We start from the raw sequence: 23578 nt of genomic DNA, 5'->3' as shown, positions 1-23578 counted from the left end.
TGGATCACTATATTGTTTATCTGAAACTAATGTAACATTATATGTCAACTACACTAAAAAAAAGACTTATTCTATGGCCCATAAGCATGATACCATGATTATTTTTGTTCCTCTGTATGTAACATTTCTGTTTTCTTTGGCCTGGTAAATGTTCTATGTGAACTTGAAGAGGATGTGTAGCTTGCTGTTGTTGGGTGGAATGTTCTATAAATGACAATTAGGTCAAGTTGGTTGATAGTGTTTTTTGAATATTCTATACCCTTTCTGTTTATCTGTTGTATCAATTGCTGAGAGGAAAGTATTCAAATACCTGGCTGTAACTGTGGATTTATATATTTCTTAAAATAATTCTATCAGTTTTTGCTTCATGTATTTTGAAGCTCTGTCATTTGGTGCATAAATGTTTAAGATTTTTCAGTCCTCACGGGCACCTGGGTGGCTCAATCAGTTAAGCATCTGACTCCTGATCTTGCCTAAGGTCTCAATCCCAGGGTCATGAGTTCAAGTCCCGCACTGGGCTCCATGCTGGGCATGGAGCCTACTTAATTAAAAAAATAAAAAAGATTGTTCTGTCCTCTTGATTACTCAATCTCTTTATTATTATGAAATTAACTCTTTAATCTCTGGTAATATTCTTTGCTCTGAAATCTATTTTGGCTGACGTTAATATAGCCACTCAAGCTTTCTTTTTTTTTTTAATTTTAAAGATTTTATTTATTTGACAGAGAGAGAGAGAGAGAGACAGCAAGAGAGGGAACACAAGCAGGGGGAGTGGGAGAGGGAGAAGCAGACTTCCTGCAGAGCAGGGAGCCCGACACAGGGCTCGATCCCAGGACCCTGGGATCATGACCTGAGCCAAAGGCAGACGCTTCACTGACTGAGCCACCCAGGCGCCCCACCACTCAAGCTTTCTTTTGAATACTGTTAACATGGTACTTTAAAAATATTCCTACCTTTAACTTATTTGTACTTTTATTTTAATTGAACTTCATGGTAGCAGCATAGAGCTAGATCTTACTTTTTCCCCCCACTCTCATAATATTTGCCTTTGAAATGGGGTGTTTGAACATTTACATTTAATGTGATTCTTGATGTGGTTAGGTGTGAGTCTTTCAGCTTTTTATTTGTTTTTTACTTGTCCTATCTATTCTTTGTTCCCTTTTTCTTCTTTTCAGTCTTTTTCCGGATTAATCAAGTATTTTTTTGATTCTATTTTATCTCCTTTCTTGCTTATCAACTATAACTCTTGGGTTTTTTTAGTAGTTGCTTTAGGGTTTATAGACTATGTCTTACCACAGTCTAATCTTAAATGGCACTATGCAACTTCACATATAGTACTAGAACTTGATAATAGTATACTTCTGTATCCCTCTTCCTGTCCTTTATGCTGGTGTCATGCACTTTACTTTTCCATATATTATAAACATCACAATATATTATTATATTTGTATAAGTCAACTATCATTTAAATAGATTTAAATAATAAGAAAAAAAATTGTATACCTTTTGTAGTTATCACTTCTAGTGATTTTCATTCCTTTGTAAAGATTCAGATTCTCTTCTGTCTGGTATCATTCTCCATCTACCTAAATGACTTCCTTTAGCATTTCTTGTAGTGTGAAACTGCTGGTAGTAAATTCTTTCATATTTTGTATGTCTGAAAATATCTTTATTTCACCTTCAGTTTTGAAAGATATTTTTGCTGAGTATAGAATTCTAGATTGATGGTTATTAGCTTTCAGTTGCTTCGTCTTATGTATTTAGAAATATGATGTCATGCTTATTTTTGTTCCTCTGCATATGTCTTTTTCTCTTGCTGTTTTTAAGGTTTTCTTTTGGTTGGTTTTAAGAAAGTTTATTATGATGTGCTTTGGTGTAGTTTTCTACACGTTTCTTGTGCTCAGGGTTCATTGAACTTCTTGGATCTGTAGGTTTATAATTTTCATCAAGTTTGGAAAGTTTTGGCCATTATTTCTTCAAATATTTTTTGTCTCCCACATCCCCACCTCTTCAGGCACTCCACTTACCAGTATATTGGGTTGCCTGTAGTTGTCCCACAGCTCACTGATGCTCATTTTATTTTTTTCCTTCCCATGCTTCATTGTAATTTCTATTATTATGCCTTCAAGCTACTAATCTTTTCTTCTGCAATGACTAATCAATTGTTAATCCCAATCAGTGTATTTTTCATTACAAATACTGTACTTTTCATCTCTAGAAGTTTGATTTGGATCTCTTTTTTAATTGATCCTATTTTTATTTTTTTATATACTTATTTATTTTTAAATAATCTCTACACCAAATGTGGGGCTCAAACTCACAATCCCAAGATCAAGAGTTGCATGTTCTTCCAACTGAGCCAGCCAGGCATCCCTGGATCCTTTTTATATCTTACATGTCTATTTAATTTTTTGAACATATGAGATATAGTTATAATAACTGTTTTGATGTCCTTATCTGCTAATTCTAAGATCTGTGTCAGTTCTTGGTTGGTTTGGTTAATTAGTCTCCCCAGTATTAGTTGTGTTTTCTTGCCTCTTTGCATGCCTGGTAATCTCTGCTTGGATGTCAGGCATTATTAATGTTCTCTTGTTGGATGTCGGATTATTTTTTGTATTCCTATAAATATTCTTGAGCTTGGTCCTGGAACACAGTTAAATTACTTGAAAACCATTTGATCCTTTGGGGTTTTATTTTTTGGTATTTTCAGGCAGGTCTGGAGCAGTATTCAGTCTAGAACAAAGTATCTCCCTTACTGAGATAAGACCTTCCTAAATACTCTATCCAGTGCTTGATGAACAATGAGGTTTTCCTCTAGCTGGTGGGAACAGTCCCTGTTCCTGGTCCTGTGAGAATGCTGAGCACTGTTTCCTCTCATCCTATTGGATGGTACTTTTTACCAGCCTTGAGTAGTTTCCTTACTTGTATGCATCAGTCAGTGCTGTGTTCAACATTTGAGGGGACCCTCTGCACATTCTGTCTGTTCAGCTCTCTCTTTTCTGGTCCTTGGTCCTATGAACTCTATTTTGGTGTCCCTGTACTCTCAGGGAGAGTTCCTTCTACAGGGTGCTCCCCCACAGTTCCCCTTCCTTGTCTGGAATGGTCTGGAAACTCAAAGCACTGAGCTGAGGTGATGGAAAGACTCACATTATTTGTTACCCATCTCTCAGGCATCACTGTTTTTTTGTTGTCTGATATAAAGTTTTTTAAAAGTCATTTTTCATGTATTTTTGTTTGTTTTTCTTAGTTATTTCAGGTAGGAGGGCAAATTCAGTCCCTTTTTACTCATTTTGCCCAGAAGCAAATGTTAAGTTGGTCTGCTATTGATTTTTCAACCTAGGTTCTCCCCCTCTTCTTTTCCTGCACCTTCTGTCCTTAAAATCTGAGACACATGAACATTTTACAGAATTCTACATAGAGATCAGTATCATCTTTATATTCCTGATCCTAGTACTCAGTAATTGACCAATAAAATTGTCAGTAGTGAGAAGAGAAAGTTCAAATTCTGGTTCTGTTGCCTTCTAGCTGTATCTTGGACTTGACTATGCTAAGTACTGGCCCTTTTTCCTACACATTCATAGAGTGCTGAAGAGAAATCAGGAAAAGCAGATATTTTCTACTGAGCTATAAATTTGGCTTAATCCTGAGAATTTTTAAATGTTTAACTATGAAAAATATAACATAAAAAATTGAAAAATAGAAACAAACATGCCAAAATCTCACTTCTACAAACCATTGTGTTTTTTTTCTGTCAGTATATACCCTTCTGTGTTTTATCTGTATCATACTTTGAACATGATATAACAAAAATACACTTTAATATTACTTTTTTAAAGATTTTATTTATTTACTTGAGAGAGAGAGAGAACAAGCAGGGGGGAAGAGCAGAGGGAGAGAGAGAGAGAGAGAAACAGACTCCCTGCTGAGGAGGGAGCCTGATGTGGGGCTCAATCCCAGGACCTGGAGATCATGACCTGAGCCGAAGGCAATCACTTAACTGACTGAGCCACCCAGGCACCCCCTTACGTTTTTTACTTAATTACTTAATATGATTACATTCTATGTGGTTGCATAGTGCCATAATTATCTTTTTTAACATCTTTGTCACGCAGGCATGCAATGATTTATTCAGTTGTTTCTATACTAAGGTAACTTCTCCTTTTTTCGTTAATATAAAGAATAACTTCAGTGACTATCTTGACTTTCCTTTTAGGTTATTTTCTTGTCAAATCACCTAAAGTGAGATTACTAGAGTAAAGGATATAGTTTTAATGTTCTTGTTACATATTGCCAAATAGTTTCATGAAAGATTGTGCCACTGTTCATCTCTACCAGTCTGGCTGAGAGTGTCAGTCTTAACATATTCTTGTTAGCACTGTATATTATCACTTGAAATGTTATGGCTAATGTAATTAGTGAAAATTACTTTTCATTGTTATTACTTAGTTTCTTCATTTCTACAAAGTAGGCCATATTCCTTATACCTGCTAAATAGTGGCGTTTTTTTCTTCTGTAGGGGAGGAAGAGAGGTCTCACAAACATTCGTGGCCCTGCCTTGGAAGGGTATGATCACTGGTTTTCTTTTCCCTCCCTCCCCTGCATTCATTCATCAAATGTTTATTGAGCCTTTTCAGCAGGCCAGGTACTATGCTAGGCTCTGGGGACAGAATTTGGAGAAGGCAAAGCTACAACCCCTGCCCAAGACAGAGCCTACATTCTCTATGTCTGATTGGGAGTAGGCAAATCTGCTGGCCAGTGTTCCCACCACATTTGGAAAAAGCAGACTTTGTTTCGGCAAAGCATTAACTTGAATATTTACAAGGAACTAAGTTTAGAAAAACCTGCCAGAGGAACTTTTGATTATACTGACCTCAAGGAAGTTTAGCAGCTAAAGAAAGACAAATCTAAAGGGGAAAGGGACAAACATAGCTACATTTTAGGGACAGTTAGATGATACATTCTAATAGAAACTGCTTTCTAAATGGCTGTCACAAGGGACAAAGAAGTTTTACTGGGAGAGAAAGGAGGGGAATGGAGACAAAATAAGAAAACTATGTGAGCAAGGCAGGCATCATGAAGTAGTATGATGGCAGCATGAGAGCTCTAAACTCTTAGAAAGCAAAGGAAAGGAGGGGAAGAGTTTGCAGGCAAGGAAAAAAGATTGAGCATGTAGAGATTTTTATTAGGGTTAGTTCTGCCTCCCCCCTTCCTAGAGACCAAAGTCAGCTGTGAGGCTCCACGCTGTAGCTCTACCACTATAGCAGTAACTCACCACAGCGGGAAATATAAAAACTCAAAAGAACGAAGATATTATTATTACACCATAGTATCCCTGGCCTGTACCACCTACTCTCGAGGTGTGAGGACTGTATACATTACATGTGTGTAGTCTGAGTGGATAAATCCACCTTTTTTCCCTACTGAGATCAAAATACAAAAAAGACCACGTGAAATATTTATGTATTGTTTAAGGAATAATTACAAAGCAAATACCTATGCAACCAACCACCATCCAAGGCAAGGAAAATAACAAAATGAAATACTCCCAGCAGCCAGTACCCTCCCTTGTGTTCTTCTCCATCCCTTCACTCTCCCTTCCCTCAGAAGTAAACATTGGGCTATGTATTTTTTTTTAAGATTTTTAAAATTTATTTATTTGAGAGAGAGAGACAGAGTGACAGAGATAGTGAAAGAAAGCACAAGCAGGGAGGAGATGGAGAAGGAGGCTCGCACTGAGCGGGGAAACCGACATGGGGCTTGATCCCAGAACCCTGGGATTATGAGTCCTGGGATCATGACCGGAGCCGAAGGCAGACACCAACTAAGCCACACAGGAGCCCCCATATTCCTAAAATAATTTAGTTTTGCCTGGTTTTGAACATAATAAAAATGAAATCATAATGGATGAGTTCTTTTGTAAATGGCTTTTTTGCTCAACATGATGTTTCTAAGATTCCTCTATTGTGCTGTATGTAGGTACTGTTCGTTCCCATTGCCAAATGATATTTCTCTTTCTCTTTTTTTTTAAGATTTTATTCATTTATTTGACAGAGAGAGACACAGCGAGAGAAGGAATACAAGCAGGGGGAGAGGGAGAAGCAGGCTTCCTGCTGAGCAGGGAGCCTGATGCAGGGCTCGATCCCAGGACTCTGGGATCAAGACCTGAGCTGAAGGCAGATGCTTAATGACTGAGCCACCCAGGCACCCCAATGATATTTCATTATATAAATGTATCACAACTTACTTAACCATTCTATTGTTGATGAACATTGAGTTGTGTCCATTTTGAGCCAATTGTGAAGAACACTGCTATGAACAGTCTTGTATGTATCTCTTGGTACACATGTGTAAGAGTTTATGGAGTAGAATAGCTGAAGCATAGGAGATGCACACTTTCTACTTGGCTATGTGTTGCAAATGACTTGCTAGGTGTGGCATCAATTAACACTCCTACTACCAGCAGTGTTCTTGTTGCTTGAAATCTTTGCCAAGATTTACTACCGTTCTACTTCAACCTATTGCCAATTTGGTGTGTGTATAATGGTATCTCATTGTATTTTTAAAGTAATTTCCCTATTTACCAAAGTGGTTAATCATCTTTTCATGTAATTTTTGGCTCCTTGTATTTTGTCTCTTGTGAAGTCCTTTTTTCTGTTGATGTGTCTTTTTCTTACTGAAAAAGGCATTCTTTTTTCATAGGCATTCTTAATATGCTCTTCGTACTCCTCCTTTGTCAGTTTTATGTGTTACACGGCTTCTCCTAGTTTATGACTTGATTTTTCACTCTCTTCAGGGTGCCTTTTAATAATCAGAAGGTGTAATTTTAGTGTAGTGAAATAGTCTTTTCCTTTATGTGCAGCACTTTTTGTTGCTACTTTTAAGATATCTACAATATCTAAGATATTCTACAATATTTTTTTTAAATTCACCATTTATTTTTAAAGGCATTAATAAAAAGCTTAACATACTTTATACTAAGAAAGTTACAATATACAAATGGGCTGAGTTGAAATTTTCACAGATTGACTTTTCTGTACTACACGTGATGAGTTTCTTTAATTACTCACATTTCCATTGTTGAGTTATTCAAACTGATTATTCCCTTGAAACACATGGCTGGTTATTTAAGCATGAGTCACATGCAACAAGGGGAAATGCAGGTGATTATACCACCCAACCAACTGTTCATGAAGAAGAAGATGAAATTTTGTTCATGTTGACCATGGCACATCAAATACCTTCTCCTTGGGAGAGAGCTGCCCCTATTAGAGAATACTGTATGAATTACTTCTTAATTGAAATGTGAGCACCTTCCTTCTTTTTGGTTTTGTTTGAAACCCATATAGTAACCAGTATGATAGCCACTCATGTACCAAGAGATTAACATACTTCCCAAAGCATCAGCATTATCAAAAGAATCTGGACATATGGGAGGTGGTGGGGGAATTATTGGTGGTCCAGAGGAAATGGAGGCAGCCAGCATGATAAGAAGTGTGGTGGTGGTGGAGGTGGTGGTGGGCCACTGAATTTTAGACCAGGCTTTCCTGGTCCCAGTCCTGATCCTGGAATGGGGGGTGGTGGAGGGAGAAAAGAGTTCCATGGTGCAGCTTTTGACTTGATGTTATCTGGTTTATTTCCAGGAGACCTAGAGGAATTCTCACTTTCATCTGTTGAAATTTGACTTTCATTTTCATTCTCCTGAGCATTCTGTTCTACATTATTATCTACCTCAGAGGCTGGGGAAAGTAGATCAGACATATTTTGCTCCTCCCTATTTCCATATCCAATATAAACCACAATGCAGGTTTCCCTCTTAAAATCAATTGATGCAATGGTAGCTGGGTAAACGCAGCCATCTTCTGACCAAATGGCAGAACATTTGTCATCAACTTTCCACTGCTTCAGGGGTGTTGTAGCATTCTTTTTTTTGGCTTTTATTCTTCTTAGCAGGTTTTCTTTTAGGTGCGCCTTTTGGTTTATCTGAAGCTTCAGAAATGTCACCATTCTTTAGAGCATGCTGGCCGGTGCCACGCCGGAACAACACTGAGTCCTCCTGCTCCGGGACGCCACCACCTCCGCCCATCGCCATGGTGAGCCTACTCTTCTACAATATCTTCTAAAAGTTTGATAGTTTTGCCTTTCACATTTAGATCTTCCAACTACCTGGAACTGATTTTGTGTATAATGTGAAATACGGGTCCAGGTTTTTTTTTTTTTTTCCACATAGGATATCCGATTTCTGAGCACCATTTATCGAAAGAAAATGTCCACTGATCTGCAAGTCACCTCAATTAAGGATGAACTACCCATATGTTATGTGAATCTGCTTTTTGGGCTTTCTACTCTGTTCTGCAGCTCTGTGTCTATTCCCTGTGCCAGGTCCACTCTGTTTTTATTAGTAAAGGTTAATGAGCTTTATGCATTATAGGGCAAGTCCTTTCATATTGTTTTTGGTTCTTTAATACACAAGATTAAGATAGGGCTTATGTTCCTTTAGGCCTACTGTGGCTCACAGAAATGAAAAGCCCATTTCACGGACAATACCTCTGTCTCCAATAATAGGTCCAACTTCCCCATTAGGCACAGAAGGCACAATGCCTTGGGTCTATAATATTTTTAGGGGCTCAAGAAAATGTTTTAATTTATTTTAAAAATCAAAAGAAAACAATGAACTTTTGGTTGAAGGAAGTATTTTAACATATAATACTAAATATTCATTTTTATATCAACACAGTCATAAAACATATTTTTAAGTACTTTTCTAGGGAGAAAGGGTAGGCAAATGTGCCCAGTGCTCGTAAAGTGGCCCTGCCTGATAGTGTTCTTAAAAATTATCCTATTAGTCATAAGGGCAGAACTTAGGTGGTGCATCTCTATCCTGCCAAATAGGCTAGGGCATAAAAACATGTTTCCTCCTAATAGTAGATGAGCATATCATCTTCAGTTGGAAAAATTGTACACACCAGTAAATTAATAATCACCCAAATGCTAACTTTAAATTTGAATAAAAATGGAATACAAATAATATTTATTTTCAGGTATTTGCCAGGTACTAGGTACAGGGATAAACAAATGAACATAGAGCTTCTAGCATATAAGAGAAATACAGATCATTAACAATTATAATTGGGAGGAATGTCACACAAATAGAAGTATGGTAGAAAGGCTGAGTTAATCCTTAGTTGCAAAATAGGTGTTATTTTTGGTTTATCGAATGAGGAAACCAAGGCACAGAAGTGATTTATCCTGAGTATCAATGAATATATTCAGATGTAATATTTGAATACCAGGACTTTGACTCCAAGCCATGTGCTGTTTACCATTTCACAGTAAATAGTCAATAAATTAGAGTGTATTGCACTGAATAAGAAATAGAAATAGAATAGAAACCAAAGGGTTTCTTCTTTCTCTATTTAATCTTTTTTCCCATACCTTTATTTAGGTATATTTTACAAATCATAACATTTACCCACCTCAAATGTATACTTAGATGATTTTTAGCAACTTACCAAGGGTGCAACCACCATCATAAATCAGTTTTAGAACATTTTCATCCCCCCCATAAGAACCCGAATTCCTATTTTCAGTTAATTTCTATTCCCACCCCCTGGTCTAGGCAACCAGTAGTCTATTTTCCTGTGTCTATAATTTGCCTTTTCTGGATATTTCATATAAGCAAAATCATACAGTGTAAGGTCTCTTTTGTCTAGTTTCTTTCACTTAGCGTAGTGTTTTTGAGGTTCATCCATGATTTAGCATGTGTCAGTAGTTTGTTCTTTATTATTATTATTTTTTATTGCTGAATGGTATTCCATTATATGGATATATCACATTTTTATCTATCCATTCATGAGCGGATTGACATTTGGTTGTTTCCAAATTTCAACTATGACCAATAATGCTGCTAAAAACATTTGCATGCAATTTTTTGTGATGATGTGTCTGTCTTCACTTAGATACTCAGGTGGAACTGTGGGGTTACATAGTAGTTTATATTTAACTTTTGAGAATCTGCCAAACTGTATTCTAAAGTGGCTGCCACATTCTATGTTCCTACCAGCAGTGTATGAGGGTTCCAATTTCTCCACATCCACAGACTTACTGCCATCTGTCTTTTTGATTATAGTCATTCTAGCGGGTGTGAAGTGGTATCTCATTTTGGTTTTGATTTGCATTTCCCTAATGACTAATGATGTTGAACATCTGTTCATGTGCTTATTAGCCATTTGTACATATTCTTTGAAGAAGTATCTATTCCAAATCCTTTGCCCATATTTTGACTGTATTGTCATCTTATTATTGGGTTTTAAGAGTTCTTTGAAAATTCTGGATACAAATTCTTCATTAAATATGTATTTCACACAATTTTTCCCATTCTGTTACTTGTCTTTTCATTTTCTTGATGTTGCCTTTTTAACTGTAAAAATCCTGAATTTTAATAAGGTCCATTTTATCCATTTTTCCAGAAATAAATCCTTATATTTATAATCAATTGATTTTTTTCAAAGATTTTATTTATTTATTTGAGAGAGAGTGAATGAGAGAGAGGGAGAGAAGGGGAGAAAGAATCTGGAGCAGACTGCACTGAACACAGAGTCGGACACAGTGCTCGATCCCACAGCCACGAGATCATGACCTAAGCTGAAACCAGGAGTCGGACACTTAACTGACTGAGCCACCTAGATGTCCCTATAGTCAACTGATTTTTGACAAATACTATTCACTGACAAAAAGACAGTCAGTTCAAAGATGATGCAGGAACAACTGGATATCCACATGAAAAAAACGATGAACTTAGATGGTCACTTCACACCATACACAGAAATTAACTCAGAATGGCTCATAGGCTTTAATGTAAGACATAAAACAATAAAACTTTCAGAAGAAAACAGGAAAGAGAAACTCAAGATCTTTAGTTAGGCTAAGATTTTTTCATCGATTCTTGAATTCTTGTCCCGATCAAACATAATACATGTACACACATGTGTGTTTGTATGTGGTATGTGTGCATGACGTAGGTAGGTAACTATATAGCCACCTTTAGTCAAAATGATAAACTATTTTACTGGGATTGTCGACTAAAATTTGAATTATCAATGACATAACTACGTTGAAAACAATATGCAAGGGAAAAGTGGTGAGCCAGCCAGAACAGAAAATCCAGACTTTGGCAGGTAGCATTCAAGACAAAGATGTGTAAATAGTAAATTAATCCCTTCTTCAAATACTATGCAACATGTCTACCTACATTTCAGGCTAAGAAATGTTGATTACAGGAAGTCACTGACCACTGATTAAGAAGACAATCTCCTATAGAAGGACGAATCTCTATCAGTTACGGAGATGCTGCATACTCTAATGTTTGCAATGATTTTGTAACACTAACATGAAATTCCTAAAGCCTATTACTTTCAACATGTGTAGGAAGAAAGAAATTATTGTTGAAGACTCATAAAGATAATTCATCAAGAGAAAAGTTTTAGATACAAAGCCTCACTTTAAAGGTACTTTCTTCACAACACGTGCCTTCCTTAATACCCATCACCTGTGTTGTGATGAGCACTGGGTGTTATGCGCAAATAACGAATCGTTGAACACTACATCAAAAACCAATGATGTACTATTGTTGGCTAACTGAACATAATAAAAAATAAAAAAATAAATTTCCATTAAAAAGGGTACTCTCTTCTATTAAATTCTATGGATTGCACTTAAAATTGTCTTTTTAAAAAAGATTTTATTTATTTATTTGACAGAGATAGAGAGAGAGCACAAGCAGGGGGGGCGGCAGGCAGAGGGAGAAGGAGAAGCAGGCTCCCCACCAAGCAAGGAGCCCAATGTGAGGCTCAATCCCAGGACCCTGGGATCATGACCTGAGCCGAAGGCAGACACTTAACCGACTGAGCCACCCAGGTATCCCTGTCTTTTTTTTTTTTTTTTAAGACTATCGATTTTTGAGAGAGAAAGAGAGTGTGTGCACGAGTGGGGAGGGGCAGAGGGAGAAGCAGACTCCCTGCTGAGCAGGGAGCCCGATGAGGGACTCGATTCCAGAACCCTGGGATCATGATCTGAGCCGAAGGCAGATGCCTAACCGACAGAGTCACCCAGGCACCAGCACTTAAAAATTAATAGCTAATTTCATATTCAAATAACCACTTTCACCTCTACAAGGGATACACAAGAATTATGGGCATAAATCTTGACCACCTGTGTTCACTGTGAGTCAGTCAGTGCTTTATCTGTGTCTTCCCATGGCAATTGATGGAGCCTTTGCTAAAGCCTGAATCTTGATTTCCTCTATTTCAGAGCAATATTTGTTTTCAAAATATATTTTCTAATATAATTAAAACTGCATTACTGCTTGTTAACATTTTAATATATTTTCATTATTTTCAGGTACAGCTGGTTATTTATATATCTAACTGTCCCTTTTAGGAAAAGTAACATGTTTCATTGTCTTTTATCCCCTGTATGAGTGGTTTTTAAATCATTGGAGCCATTGGTCAAATGTTGGAACCCTGCCTTCCGGCATCTGACAAGGGTTTTAGAACACAGCAAATGCTTCAGATGTTTTGTAATAAAGTAAATATTCACTTTTTATGTAGTTTTAAAATCACATTTCCCTAGCCCCAAGGTCTAATGGAAGAAAATACACAATGAAATCACCCAAATTATTAAACTAATATTCTAGGAGAGACATATAGGTTTATCATTATTGTAATGAAATGTAACTGTAATGAAAGCTAATTAATGTTTCAATGCCATGAGCCAGGTGCCAATTTTTTTTTCTTGAATACCTAGTAACACCATGTTCTCTCATTTTAAAGAGATATGCTCTCTCTTCTTACATAAGAGCCGCTATCTAAATCTCTCAATTTAAAAATCAGACTTTTAAAATCCCAGATGAAGTAGACTTAGCTCAGTGCAGACACACAAAGAAGAGCCCCAGACAAAGTTAGCCTTTTTTATCATAGCTAAGGTTACTAACATCTTCTAATAACTACTTATTTCTTGAAAATAAGTAGAAACAGTTTATCAGCTCATCAGAATTTCACATGAATCTGAAAGAGGAATGCTAAGTAGTGAAATAAATGAAGACAGCATTTTTTAACTTGCAGTTAAGAAGACACTGGCAAAGCACATATACTGTGAAGCGTGCATATCAGATAAGTAAAATGGGCACTTTACAAAAAACAAGTGAACGGAAAAACAATTCACAAATTCTTTTAAAATACTTTCCTTCTTGCCTAAGATATAACCTAGACTGGTTCTAAATAATTTTCTCAAATACTATCTGCAGTGATCTTTTCAGTTACAGCCCGTCCAGCCCTTCAGCCACCTGGAAACATCCAGTCCCACCTGGAGCCTCATCCTGCCCTCAGGGCCTGGACCAGTGCAGTCCTTACACTGGAGGAATTTTTAGAAGCCTTAGACTAGCAACTTATCTGCTCAGTATCGGAGTGGCCATTTTGCTGATGCTACTCTAATACTGTAACCTAGTTTCAGACTAAAATTTTATATTGTTATTTGTAACCAAGCCTCTATCTTGAACCACTAGAAACTCAATCCTGGATTCTTCCATTGTGATCCTTAGTCCTACCTTGGGACCTTACTTAGTATCCTAGTTGGTGCAATATTCCCTGTAATGTTCTGTGGGCTTAGTTTAGAGCCCTACCCTGGAACTCTAGTCTTCATGAGTTATGTCCCCAATATATGCCACCTGATAGCTGTGACACAGACTCTCCTCATGTCTGGATTTCTACCTATTGCCCACTGTCAGAGTCTTCTAGAGACAGGCCCTACGCCTGAGCTAAATTTCTTGCTCTAATAGTAACGCAGGTAATACCTCTGTTTTAAAATATTTCTATTCAAACCAGTCCACAGGAAATTTTAAATGCATCACTAAATATACATTTGCTGCTTGAAATTCCAAAAGAAAATATCCCATACCTGTCTGAATGAATCCTGATTTGTATCCATTAGTTGTGCCATTTTCCGGAGTCACAGTTGATGATACTGAAGAGTTTGGTTTCATAGAGTGGCAAGTAGCAGAGGATTGTCGGCTTCTACATTCTGGGAAGGAGTAAGAATCACATTATGGGAGGAGACCAATACTCTGTTAATACAGGTGATGGGAACACAGACCATAAAATCTCTAAAATAAACTGCTCCTCCTTAAATGGCAACCATGTTCCTTAGAGGCTCCCCCTCCTCAAATTCTGACTCCAACAGAATGTTCAAGATGGTGAATTCACTTTGTCTTCCTAAGGCCAGATGTCATGTTTAGAAAGAAAAAAAAAAAAGATCAGACTTTTGTTCTTCACAGATTAGTTACCAGGGGAAAAATTACTCATAACCAATATAATCATGCTAGTTTTATGGGTAAGACTGAGGCTAAAATATCAGTAATTTATTAGAAAAAAGCAATAAACTTTCAAATGCCAGTTAACCTCCTGTCAGGACCGATTTAAGTGTGGAACAGGAACCTAGAATCCATGTAGAGTTTTTTCAACATTCTCACCTTGACTTTATGTCCAAAAGCTGAAGTAAAGCAAAGAAAAAAATTTATAGGTAGAAGAGAAAAATTAAAAATGCTCAAATTCTTAATATTCTTACTTTTTATTAAAGGAAATAGATACATAATATTCAAGGTGATTTCTGATCATGCAACACCAAGCTTCATTTTAGGTAAGCCAATATTAACGGAGCTCTCCTGTAATACTTTAAATAATATTTTGAACTGAGTCAGTTAGATAGCAAATATTATGACACCCTGTGGGGCTGTACCTTCCAACTAAATTATACTACATGTTATACTTTATTAGACTTAATTTAAAGGTAGCATGTGAAAAAGAAATATAAATGGTTGCAAATGACAGTTAATTAGAGAGGGTCCTTTAGAGAGTTTCCAAGTTTATCAGATATCTGCAAGGGCTGGAAGCAGTTTTCTATAACCTTCATTGCTAGGACCTTCCTTGAAGAGTTTCTGTACTCTGGCCTAAAAGGGTATCTCCACATTATGTGTATTATATGCATATATTTATATCATATGTCTGCATATCTGTATATATAGATACATACACATACACAATTCTAACTCTAAAATAGCAGCTGCTATAAATGTGAGGCCTCAGATGCCTGGCTGGCTCAGCTGGTAGAGCATGCGACTCTTGCTCTCAGGGTTGTGTATTCAAGCCCCACGTTGGGTGTAGAGATTACTTAAGAATAAAATCTTTGAGGGGCACCAGGGTGGCTCAGTTGGTTAAGCGTCCGACTCTTGACTTCAGTTCAGGTCATGGTCTTGGGATTGTGGGATTGAGCCCCAAGTTGGCTCTGTGCTTAGCGGGGAGTCAGCATCTCTCCCTCTGCCTTCCCCCTCCCCCATCCCACTCACACATGCTCTCTCTCTTAAATAAATAAATAAATCTTTTAAAAAAATATATAAAAAATAAATAAAATCTTAAAAATATTTTTTTTAAATATGAGGCTTCAAAAGCCACTCAGAATTATTGTACCTGGCTTGGAATATGCAGCCATTTCCTAAGGAATTATATAATGTCATTTCAAATGCAACCAAGTGTAATTACAGTAGAAGACTTAGAGGAAAATCTGCAGTTGTAATTTGGATTTATTGTGCTATTTCTCATAGTCAGGCCAAAATCTTGCACAGACAACAAATGGAAACATTAAAGACAATTATTATATCACCTTTAATAATATTAGTAATTAAGAAAAATCTCAGCATCTAAGTAACTGCTCAAAAATGAAGGATTAGATATTCCATTGCATTAGAACAATGAATAGAATTTGTGGCAAATCCTATCAATCACATGAAGATGTGACGTTTCAACTGGATTCAGTTCTATAAATAAGTTAGTTGAGTTCTTCTTAACTTAAAAAAAAAAAAAAACTTCGCCAACTTAATAGTGCATTTCCCCAGGTATTGTGAAGAAAGCATTATTTGTTCTAAAGGATACATAGTTCTAATGAAAACAGAAAACTATATATGCATGAGAATTACCGAAGAACCTAAATAAATAAAGTAGAAAGAGCATCTAACCAGGAAAATGACACTTTGAGGTCCTCTCTAAATGACAGAAGAGCTGGAAAGAGTCTGTCTGCCCTCTACCCTCCCAAGAGACAAAGAGACATGCACTTTTTTAAACCCAGACAGTCTCTATTAAAAATAGGAAGAAGCTAGTCAAATAACCTGTCAGAGAGCTTTACATCTTTGGATAGCCTTCTGAGCTTGGGAGATTTATCTATACCTGAATTCTGAACCCTGTACTGGCCACTTGTTATTACTGTAGCATCCTCATTCCCTTCCCTTCGGTTTTTCTCCCAGAGGTTGGTGCTACCTTTCCAGCAGATAAGAGGTCCCTTCGACAGTACACCCTGGGAGCTTCTGACTAGGTAGTACTTTAAGTGCTTCTGCTTCTTTGGCTGGGTGGTGAGCTTCAAGTTAATATGGTTGGAAAATTCCGTGAAATACCGAAATCCTCTTTCTCCACAGCCGATACAGTTTCCAGAAAACCCTGAAAGAAGGAAAACCAAAGTTACTGGTGAACTTGTAAACTGATAACAATACTTTTACATACAAAAATGTAGAGAGATATTCAGTCTTTTTGACCCAATAATTTCTTAATTTCAAGTAAAAAAAAACCAATTTTTTTTAAAGATTTTATTTATTTATTTGACAGAGACAGTGAGAGCAGGAACACAAGCAGGGGGGAGTGGGAGAGGGAGAAGCAGGCTTCCCGCCGAGCAGGGAGCCCAATGTGGGACTCGATCCCAGGACCCTGGGATCATGACCCGAGCCGAAGGCAGACGCCTAACAACTGAGCCACCCAGGCGCCCAAAAACCAATTTTTTAAGCAAAGTTATTTATAAAGACTGACAGTAATTTAAATTCTGCTCTAAAAGGATAATGGTTAAGGAAACAAGAGTGGATAGTATCATGTGATAGAATTCATATGGTCGACATAAAAATATCAAAAAGTTTGGTCCTAGAGATGTCCATTATTCCTTTCCCCCACACTCCCTTCTTAGAGAATCTGCTGGCCCTGGTTCTCTACCCTACGCACCCTGTGGACTTGCCTTCATGGCCACAGCTGATTAGACTGTGCTAATATCTGACCCACTCTGCGACAGTCAGAATCTCCTGGAGTTTTAAAATAAATACAAAAAGAATCAGTCAGAGGGTACTAGACCCTGGATTTGTAAGGTCTTATAAAATTGGAACCCAAGTTGGGGGTACGTCCAACCACCTGTCAGCTAAGGGATGGGAGAGCACAAACTGAGAACCATGAAGAGGAAGGTGGTCTGCAGACAGGAAAGTGTGGACAGTGATGGGCAAACCCAGGTACTGCCAACTTTCCAGTTTCTATGAGATCGAGCTGTACTCTCTCACATGAGTTTGCTGAGAGTCCCATTTCCTCTTTCTTCACCTCCCTGTACTCAAACTAGCTTATTATTCCTTTAGATCTAACAACCAAACAATTCTCACTCAGATTAATCAAACAAAATAAAACTTTCAGTGACCTGCTTAGAGCAGGGGACACAGAAAGAAAAAGAAGTGGAGAGGGCTAAGAGAATAAGAGAACATGCTTTGCTCAGTTGGAAATCAACTCCCAATACACAGAGGAAAGCTGCACGGAAAGAGCGTGAGTTCCTCTCGTTGTGACAGATGAGGACACCACATATGTACTGCCATGTAGCAAACAAGGACAAAAAAGCTATAAATGAGAAAGGGCACTCCAAACTCTATACATACTATATCCTTCTATATACATAACTAACTTAAAATAAATTTACTGGGGCGCCTGGGTGCTCAGTCTGTTAAGCGTCTGCCTTTAGCTCAGGTCATGACCCCAGAGTCCTGGGATGGAGTCCTGCACTGGGCTCCTGATCAGCAGCTCTCCATCTGTCCCTCCCCCTGCTCGTGCTCTCTCTCTCTTTCTCTCTCTCAAATAAACAAATAAATAATCTTTAAAAAATAAGTTTACTGATGAAGTGATACTCTCTTTTTAAACCCCAAAACAACCTGTTACATAACCCCAGGATTAAAGACAGAATATTTCACAAGGTACCAATCTCAGAATGCTGACAATCAAGTCCAAGCATTTAGAAATGGCAGCCCAATTTATTATTATTTATTCAGCAATTGTTTATTGAGTATCTACCTATATACCACGCATTGTGCGAAACTGGAAAAACAGAGATAGTTGTAATTTCTGGTCAGTTACATAAAATTAGTAATTCTGTATAATTAGTTTATTACTATTATTTTATAGAATTATAAACATTGATGTAATTTCATAAATTATTTAAAATATATTCAGAGATGGTTTGCATTTGAGAGCATTTGGCTATCTGTCCAATACTTTAGAGCTACAGGCCAAAAAAAAAAAAAAATTGTCAATGGCTACCTAGTTCACCAAGGTCACAAGCCATCTAACCATCCATCTCTCCATGCATCCATGCATCTATCCAACAAATCCATCCATCCATCCATACTTGTACTCTACCATGTGCTAGGCTAGGTTTTCAGCATGGAACAAAGCAGACAAAACGACTGCCTCCACGTAACTTACATTGTGGTATGATCGTCATGCCTTGATGGAAAAGTGTTTGATTGGCAAGGCAATGTAGCACCCAAATACAGTAAAATGATATAAGAACACTTCAGAAAAATAATTAAAACAGTGCCCCCCAATAGATCCAAGTAGATCTATTGGATAGATCCAAGTAGTTCATAAAAGATTAGTGTGAGAATTAGAATTAACAAATTACGGAGGTGAGGTTTTGTCGTTTATCTTTTCTTTTGCTTATTCTCTGAGGTGAAAAGCAAGAGAGCAAAAGTAGGAAGAAAAGCAAAGCAACCAGATAATCTTCAAAGAACAGAAATGGCACATTAATGATGAGAATTAATAATATTAAAGAGATAGAATTCTATAGCTCATTTTTAAAACTCTGTATTGTTTCAGTACTAACCTTGGTTCAAGAGAGATTATATCTGCTCAAAGTTCTTGTTGTTACCGTTGTTGTTGTTATTCTTGTTAATCTTGTTGTTATTCTTACAGCCAAATTACCTTTCTAGCTTTTCTGTCAATCAAGTCTTCCAATTGCATGGTAGATTTGGGACACATGAATGAACTGCCAACTGGATCAATATATATATTGATCCAATATAAATATAGATATATTTTAAAGATTTTATTTATTTATTTGAGAGAGAGAGGGAGAGCACAGAGGGAGAGTGAGAGGGAGAAGCAGACTCCTCCTGAGCAGAGAGCCTGATGTGGGACTTGATCCCAGGACTCTGGGATCATGACCTGAGCCGAAGGCAGACGCTTAACTGACTGAGCCACCCAGGCACCCCCGGATCAATATATTTTTTAATCAATTTCCCCACAGTCTTTTGAATCTGCATAATTTATATAAAAATTTAGACAAATGGATATTGGTGTTCACTGAGATTCTAGTATATTTGAAGCTTAACATTTTTTCCCACTATATCTTAATGCATACTAAAATAATCTATCATCAGTAAGAATGTTGGATGGATATTAACTTTTAGACAACAGAGATTGAACATATAAAAATCTCAACAACGTACTTATCTAAGAGAAAACTTCAACCGTTTTGTTGTATTACACTTTCAATTTGGAAAGTGGTTAGTAAAAAATTATGTCCATTCACAAGACTAGAGAAAGTAAGCAAAATTCCATTTTGATAAGGGTATGAATAAATATGACAGAATGGAGAATAACTACCATGTAAAGAACAAGTGTTCTGTTCTCAGCATGGATGCTTGATGGGTGCTTTATAAACATCATCATTTAATCTTTACAACCCTGCAAGGTAGGCATCATTGGCCTCTTTCTATAGATGAGGAATCTGAGACCTGATAAGTAGCCTGCTCAAGTTCTGAAAGTACTAAGTGGTAAATCTGGCATTTTAACCTCAGTTCCAACTCCCAATACCTATGGTCCTTGATCTCATATACCTGATTACCTATAATTATGAAATCTATTATTCTGATAGTGTTTGTTGTGTCCTTCCTATGATATATTCTAGGAGGATTCTTCTAGTCATGAAGAATCATTGAATAAGAAGGCATCATGAGAGATTTTTGTGTTTGTAGTCAGAGCCACATATCAATTATTCCATTTGATGACACTATGATGCTTTTATTTAAGTTTATTTATTTATTTTTAGTAATCTTCACACTCAACATGGGGCTCAAACACACGACCCTGAGATCAAGAGTTGCATGCTCTTCCAAATGAGCCAGCAAGGCTCCCTGATGCTATGATGCTTTTATTTTTTTATTTTTTAAAGATTTTTATTTATTTATTTGATAGAGAGAAAGAGCGAGAGAGGGAACACAAGCAGGGGGAGTGGGAGAGGGAGAAGCAGGCTTCCCGCGGAGCAGGGAGCCAGACGTGGGGCTCCATCCCAGGACCCGGGGATCATGACCTGAGCCAAAGCCTGACGCTTAATGACTGAGCCACCCAGGTGCCCTGATATGATGCTTTTAAAATGCTAAAAGGAAGTTTCCTAAAATTGTTATAGCACAAGCGAACTAGGTTACTAGTTCTGAACAGCCTACAATGATTTTTGTCACACAGAACATTTGGAACACATAGTGTTGGATAAATGAGTGAACAACTGAAGACTTGGAAACTTCTTTGCTAACGTAGTCCAATGTGTAAACTTTACCATTAGGCTCCCGTGTTAAACCATCTGCTCAAAATCACTAAAAGAAAAGAAAATTAACAACTTTTTATGAAAGCCTTATGGAAATTACCACTTCTTTTCCTGTGAACCAAGAGAATGCTTTGAATTATAATGCAAGGAACCTTTATAAAGCATGGGCAGGGTTATTTTCTGACTCAAGATACTGATGTACGTATTTCTAAACTTTCCAATAATACTGTATAACTAGGAAAAATGCATCAAACTAAACAAAAACAGCTTAGAACCAATACAATTCTTGATTTCTTTGCCCTCTCCTCTCTTTTTCATTTTTATTGTTACTTGTGCCAAAAGCATCTATCTGATGGCATCTACAGTTAGAGAAATTCTGAGAAACTCCAGAGAAACACAGCAGCAAAGAAAGCAACAAAGCTCATGTGACATCTTAATTATTAAAATTAATTAAAAAATAAATCCACTCTTTATTTTCCATGATGTAAGAAAGCTAGGTTGTGAAAAAAGCACAGACCCAAACTAATACCAGGCAGTAAAACAATTCTGAGATACAGTTAGGTATTTTACATCATATATCTATTCCTAGTTATTTTGGTTGAACTCATGCTAAATATAAAATGAGAATCACATCAATCAAGTGTAGTTAGGAATAATGGGTGGTATGGAAAAACTAGCAATAACTTACAAAGTGGATAATCCACAATTGAATAATTGAGAGTTGACGACATCAGGTCCAAATCAATGACTCTATAAAGAGTGAATCCTACTTTGCTTCACAAAGTATTAAGTTTTTAAAAATATTGTTATCGGGGCGCCTGGGTGGCTCAGTCGTTAAGTGTCTGCCTTCGGCTCAGGTCATGATCCCAGGGTCCTGGGATCGAGCCCCGCATGGGGTTCCCTGCTCGGCGGAGAGCCTGCTTCTCCCTCTCCCACTCCCCCTACTTGTGTTCCCTCTCTCGCTGTGTCTCTCTGTCAAACAAATAAAATCTTTAAAAAAAATAAATAAAAATAAAAATATTGTTATCTATTTATTTAAGAGAGAGAGCATGGGAGAGGCAGCACAGGCAGAGGGGAGGGGCAGAGGCAGAGGGAGAAGCAGACTCTGCGGAGCAGGGAGCCCAACATGGGACTTGATCCCAGGACTCTGGGATCATGACCTGAGCCAAAGGCAGACACTTAACTGACTGAGCCACCCAAGCACCCCCAAAGTATTAATTTTTGATAAATCTCATGCCATCCATTAAGCCTGGTTTAAAAAAGTCTCTTCAAGATGGGTGTTTTGAGAATGAATAAAAAATTAAAAGGTAATTTTTAAGAAGTTACTAAAAGAAAAAAATGTTTCATACTTGAGTTAAAGTACAGAATTCCCAACTAATTCTGTGATTTTTTAAAAGAAAATTCTGTGATAATTTAAAATAAACTTGTAGTTTAACTCCTTCATCTTAGAAGGGATTTTATAAGTGTGGAATACTCACCTAAAAGTGCATTTTTCCCATGATCATCTGGTAGAAATCGCTTGTCTACAGCACACACTAGGATGTGTTCAGGAAGATTGGGAGACTTGGCCCCCACCAGGAGGAATCCTGCTGGGATGTCAATTTGTTCCATACACAGAGATACCAAACGCAAATCCTTTCCCGCTTGACAAAAACCTAAAAACCAGTAAAAAAGGACACAGTGAAATGTTTGGAAAGGTTCTATCTTCTTATCACCCATCTGGAGAGTGGATTTACCTGTGGGAATCACTATTAAGGCCTAAATTTAAAGTCCATATACTCCAACCAGAAGACAAATCTATCATATGTGCCCCTCTGAAGGGAGCTGAAAAGACACAAAAAGGAGGTATTTCTGACGGGTTCAGTCAACATTGACGACTTTATATTTTCTGATCCACAAGTAAGCAAATGATAAATATACACAGCAAACTTTGAAAAATGTATGTAATTTTTATGTGCATATAATACAGTATTTTTATACTTTCAATGCAAGTTCACTTCTGTAAATGGTGACTGTCATAGAAGAGGGAGGCTTGGGCGCCTGGGTGGCTCAGTTGGTTAAGCGACTGCCTTCGGCTCAGGTCATGATCCTGGAGTCCCAGGATCGAGTCCCGCATCGGGCTCCCTGCTCGGCAAGGAGCCTGCTTCTCCCTCTGACCCTCCCCGCCTCATGTACTCTCTCTCTCTCATTCTCGCTCTCTGAAATAAATAAATCTTTAAAAAAAAAAAAAAGAAGAGGGAGGCTTTCCATTTCACACAGGAAGAGGCTGTACCTCCAGGTTTGGTGGCTTATAAATGAATGGCCAGAACTAGAACCCAGAACTGTGAGGACAATCTTCATGAGCTACAACATGACAACATATGACAAAACCTTACATAACCACTTTATGTACCATAACATATTACACTAATTCATTAGTTCATCATTTATTAAAAATCATTTGCAACAGATACTGCCATAGGCCGGGGGATCGAGTTGAACAAATGTACCTTCCTTTAAGAGCTCGCATTATAGTTAACTGAAAAAATGTATAAAGAACCAATAGTCACAAAACAATATTACAGAGGACAGCTATTTTCTGCTGCAAGGCACCCATTTTACATCTTCTGGGAGAAAATCAGACCTCCCTGAACTCTAATTACATGATTCCTCTTGGAGAATTGTGATATTCTAGACTGACCGGAACTGGCACCTGGTCCAAGCTGGCTAATATAATACCCTGCCTTTCCCACCATAGTTGATTAGTCAGGGGCACCTGACATAAACTAAGCCATTCAAAGCCTTTTCTCTAGGAATTCTGAACATGGAGCCAGAGTGTGGCTTAGTTCGGTCTGTGGCAGCTCAGTTTCTTGCCTTGTGAGAGAAA

At 37.5% G+C, this 23578-nt stretch overlaps 1 protein-coding gene and 1 pseudogene across 10 annotated transcripts in view; both read right to left on the bottom strand.

The window, feature by feature from the left end:
- GREB1L (GREB1 like retinoic acid receptor coactivator) overlaps positions 1-23578 on the bottom strand; it is a 274155-nt gene that overhangs the window by 105135 nt on the left and 145442 nt on the right. For all 10 annotated transcript variants that reach the window (XM_027576041.1, XM_027576039.1, XM_027576044.1 and 7 more), the window contains 3 exons: positions 22191-22367; positions 16359-16535; positions 13951-14073 (listed from right to left, as the gene is read on the bottom strand). In XM_027576041.1, coding sequence (XP_027431842.1) covers positions 13951-14073; positions 16359-16535; positions 22191-22367 — 477 coding nt within the window. The remainder of the gene's footprint in view (positions 1-13950; positions 14074-16358; positions 16536-22190; positions 22368-23578) is intronic.
- LOC113912612 lies at positions 7246-8092 on the bottom strand (annotated as a pseudogene).

This window comes from Zalophus californianus, chromosome 14 (genome assembly GCF_009762305.2).
Source record: "Zalophus californianus isolate mZalCal1 chromosome 14, mZalCal1.pri.v2, whole genome shotgun sequence".
Classification (NCBI taxonomy): Eukaryota; Metazoa; Chordata; class Mammalia; order Carnivora; family Otariidae; genus Zalophus; species Zalophus californianus.
The sequence above is the reverse complement of the archived record's forward strand: the minus strand, read 5'-3'. Positions and strand labels throughout refer to the sequence as shown.